General features: G+C 27.7%; 1 protein-coding gene across 3 annotated transcripts in view; it reads left to right on the top strand.

The window, feature by feature from the left end:
- The first annotated feature begins 1093 nt into the window (after positions 1-1093).
- LOC108690821 (histidine triad nucleotide-binding protein 3-like) overlaps positions 1094-3137 on the top strand; it is a 14380-nt gene continuing 12336 nt past the window's right edge. For 2 of the 3 annotated variants that reach the window (XM_018198319.1, XM_018198317.1), the window contains exons 1-4: positions 1094-1270; positions 1412-1529; positions 2678-2874; positions 2945-3080. In XM_018198319.1, the coding sequence (XP_018053808.1) occupies positions 1187-1270; positions 1412-1529; positions 2678-2874; positions 2945-2995 (450 nt within the window). In that variant the 5' untranslated portion in view covers positions 1094-1186 and the 3' untranslated portion in view covers positions 2996-3080. The remainder of the gene's footprint in view (positions 1271-1411; positions 1530-2677; positions 2875-2944; positions 3081-3137) is intronic. The other variant, XM_018198320.1, reaches the window with a different exon arrangement.

Raw genomic sequence — 3137 nt, 5'->3', positions numbered from 1 at the left:
TATTGCGAAACAATTTGCGCTCATTACAGCTTTGGTTAAAAGTATTAAATATCTTATTAATCATACGAGTAATTTAATTTTTCAACTAAAAAATTAATTATGACACTACTATTGCTGCAATAATTATTAATTATCCTCTCTTACAAAAATTCTTTAAATTCTTACGTATAATATCGATCATGTTCGATAAAATAACTGTTACGACTTACTTAAAATAAAAAATATAATATAAGTTTTAGAAGCTTATTTAAAAGAAAATCGTAGGAATCGATAAAAAACTATTTATTTAAAATAAAAAATATTAAACAGATTGGGAGAAACTTATAATAATTATTTAATACACTAAATAAGAAATAAAGTGTAGTTATTTAAATTAGTAAATACTTAATGATTCTTTTGTATTTTTTATTTAAAATATATAACTTTTATTTGACCCTTAGTATACATTTTAGTTTTGGATACCCTTATTATAATGTTGGTTCATTCGTGTTTTGGATTAATTTTTATTACTTTTACAAGTATATAAAAAATATTATTCCCTTCGCTGCGCGATCGTTTGATATTTCTATTGCATATGAAAAATATTCACGGTTTATTTAATATAATTAATCGTATTTTACATGATTTTGACAACCGGGTATCGTTGTACATTTCACGCTTTGCTTTGTGGCATTATTAATTTAATCCTTTAATCGTAATTGGTAATTATTTACGTGTCTGAGATATTTTTGATGTTTCAATGCTACATTATATCTCAATTTTCATTATACTTTTAAATAATTCATACTTAAACAAAGGTTGATAATATTCTATACACCCTTTATATAAACGATTTTTACGTATATTTTCACATCTTTAGAAAGTATTTGTAAAATTTATAACAAATATTTATAATAAATTGTATATGTTCTTTATAATAATAAATCAGGTGCTGTTGATGAAAGTAAGTCGCTGAAATCGCTAAAATAAATCTATCAAATTAATAAAAACTTCAGCGATTTATCTCCAACAGGAGTATTGAAGAAAAATGGATATTACTGTGTAGTTTACATTCATTTCTTTAGTGAGCAGTTGTGCGCGGGGAAGGGCATTTTTGTGTTTATTTTAGAGCAGATACTCGGGCTTCCAGGAGAAATTATCATTAGGTATCGTCGAATTGATTATCATCGAAATTAATTAAATCTCAATGGCTCAAACACAGCAATTTGTATCTAATTGTATCTTCTGTAAAATTATTAGAAACGAGGAATCTGGTGAAAAAATTTATGAGGTACTAACCTCCAAAGGTTAGGAGACTAACCTCCAAATTATTTGTATTTGACAGATATAATTTGTACACATATAAATGTATCTAATATATATATGTGTGTGAGTGTATATAACATGCATAAACTTATGTTTTTGTTACTAGGATGAAGATGTCACATGCATTAAAGATATTAATCCAGTGTCTACACATCATTATTTAATAATACCGAATAAACATATACCCAATGCAAAAACACTTCAACCTGAAGATTCTGAACTTTGTAAGTATTATAGACTTATCTCTTTTAATGTATTTAAGTTGATTTTTATTAAATAATTATATAAATCGACAATATTGCTTTGTTTAATACCTTTTAGAACCATTGATCAAATATTTGTATTTGATATATACAAGTTGAATCAGCTTTTTACCATATAACAAACTAATTGACTACACACGTTATAATTCAATTAGATATGAAGTCGATAATTTTCTCATAGGGTAAAAAGTTGGTTTAATGACTCTGATTCACCCTGTATATGTATACTTATTCCAAAATATGTATGAAAGTTTTTCTATCTCTTAAGCCTATGATGCATTTTTTCCTGCAAGGTTGCTTATTACTGACATTCTTGCTAGCTGCTATACTGGAAATTGTATGGCTATGCCATGGTATGGCCTGCTGGTTACGCTGTTGATTGGTCTGTTAGATTTTCTTGTTAGGCCAAGTATTATTTTTCTTGCATGATTTTGTGGCTCATTATGACAATCAATCAATGTGCAGTTTTAGATCATATGATCAAAGTATTCTCTTTGCAATAATTAATAATAGGGTCAGCAGTACTTTTATGTTAATATGTCATAGTAGTAACTACTCTACTTCTAAGGAACAGTCAGAGTTTCCCTTTGTATTCTGTGTAAAAAAAATGTTCAGAATATAAAATAGAGATGTGAAACAATAAAAAAATTTTTTTAATTTTTCACAACTGTTTTAGTAAAAGAAAATTAGTACTGGCATGAAAGACCTACAATGTAGATGATGATAGTGAAAAACAATGATGCACACAAAGTGCTAAGATGTCATACGCTAATCAGAGGGCTGTATATTAGCATCTTATAATATTACTTAAGATGATCTTAAAATAAGAATTAATAAATTATGAATACCTTATGTTTTATTTGGATAAATATCTTCTGTCAAACAAAACATCTGCTCAGCTAGCGCGAAAACTCGCACCGTCTAAATTAGCCAATAACATTACCAGCGTCGCTGCCAATACGACAGTAAGCAGTTCCAGCTAGTAATCTTGAAGTAAAAAAGCATCGTGTGTTGCAAGCTTTATTCCTGTTCTAATGTTATATGTTTTTTCCAATTTAACAATTGATTATTGATCTTTCTGTTTTTCTTTAATTACATCTGAATTTCAGTCAACAAGATTGTTGCTGCAGTAGACGTTATCTCCGAAAAAATGAATCTTGATCCTGCATCTACGCGAACAGGATTTCATTGGCCACCATTTAATACCGTTCATCATTTACATTTACATGTTATTTCGCCAATAGAGAAAATGAATGGTATAAGAAAGTTGATGTTCCCCAAACCCAATAACTATTGGTTTGTGAGCGTAAGTATAAAAATTATTAGATTAATACTATGGAAGATAAATTTTTGTTATACGTATTCTCTTTTTGCAGACAGACTATGTGAAATCTCACTTAGAAAATAATAAAAATAGAGCAATATAGTTTTATTTTGTTACTTACCTTCTTGGTACGAATTAGATATTAAAATTTTGTGCAATTTATCACGGAACGTTGGATGTGATTGCGGGTAAAAATATTTATTATATATAGAATATAACAAAGATTATATGTTTATTGAGGATTA

This window comes from Atta colombica, unplaced genomic scaffold, assembly GCF_001594045.1.
Source record: "Atta colombica isolate Treedump-2 unplaced genomic scaffold, Acol1.0 scaffold374, whole genome shotgun sequence".
Lineage (NCBI taxonomy): Eukaryota > Metazoa > Arthropoda > Insecta > Hymenoptera > Formicidae > Atta > Atta colombica.
The sequence above is the reverse complement of the archived record's forward strand: the minus strand, read 5'-3'. Positions and strand labels throughout refer to the sequence as shown.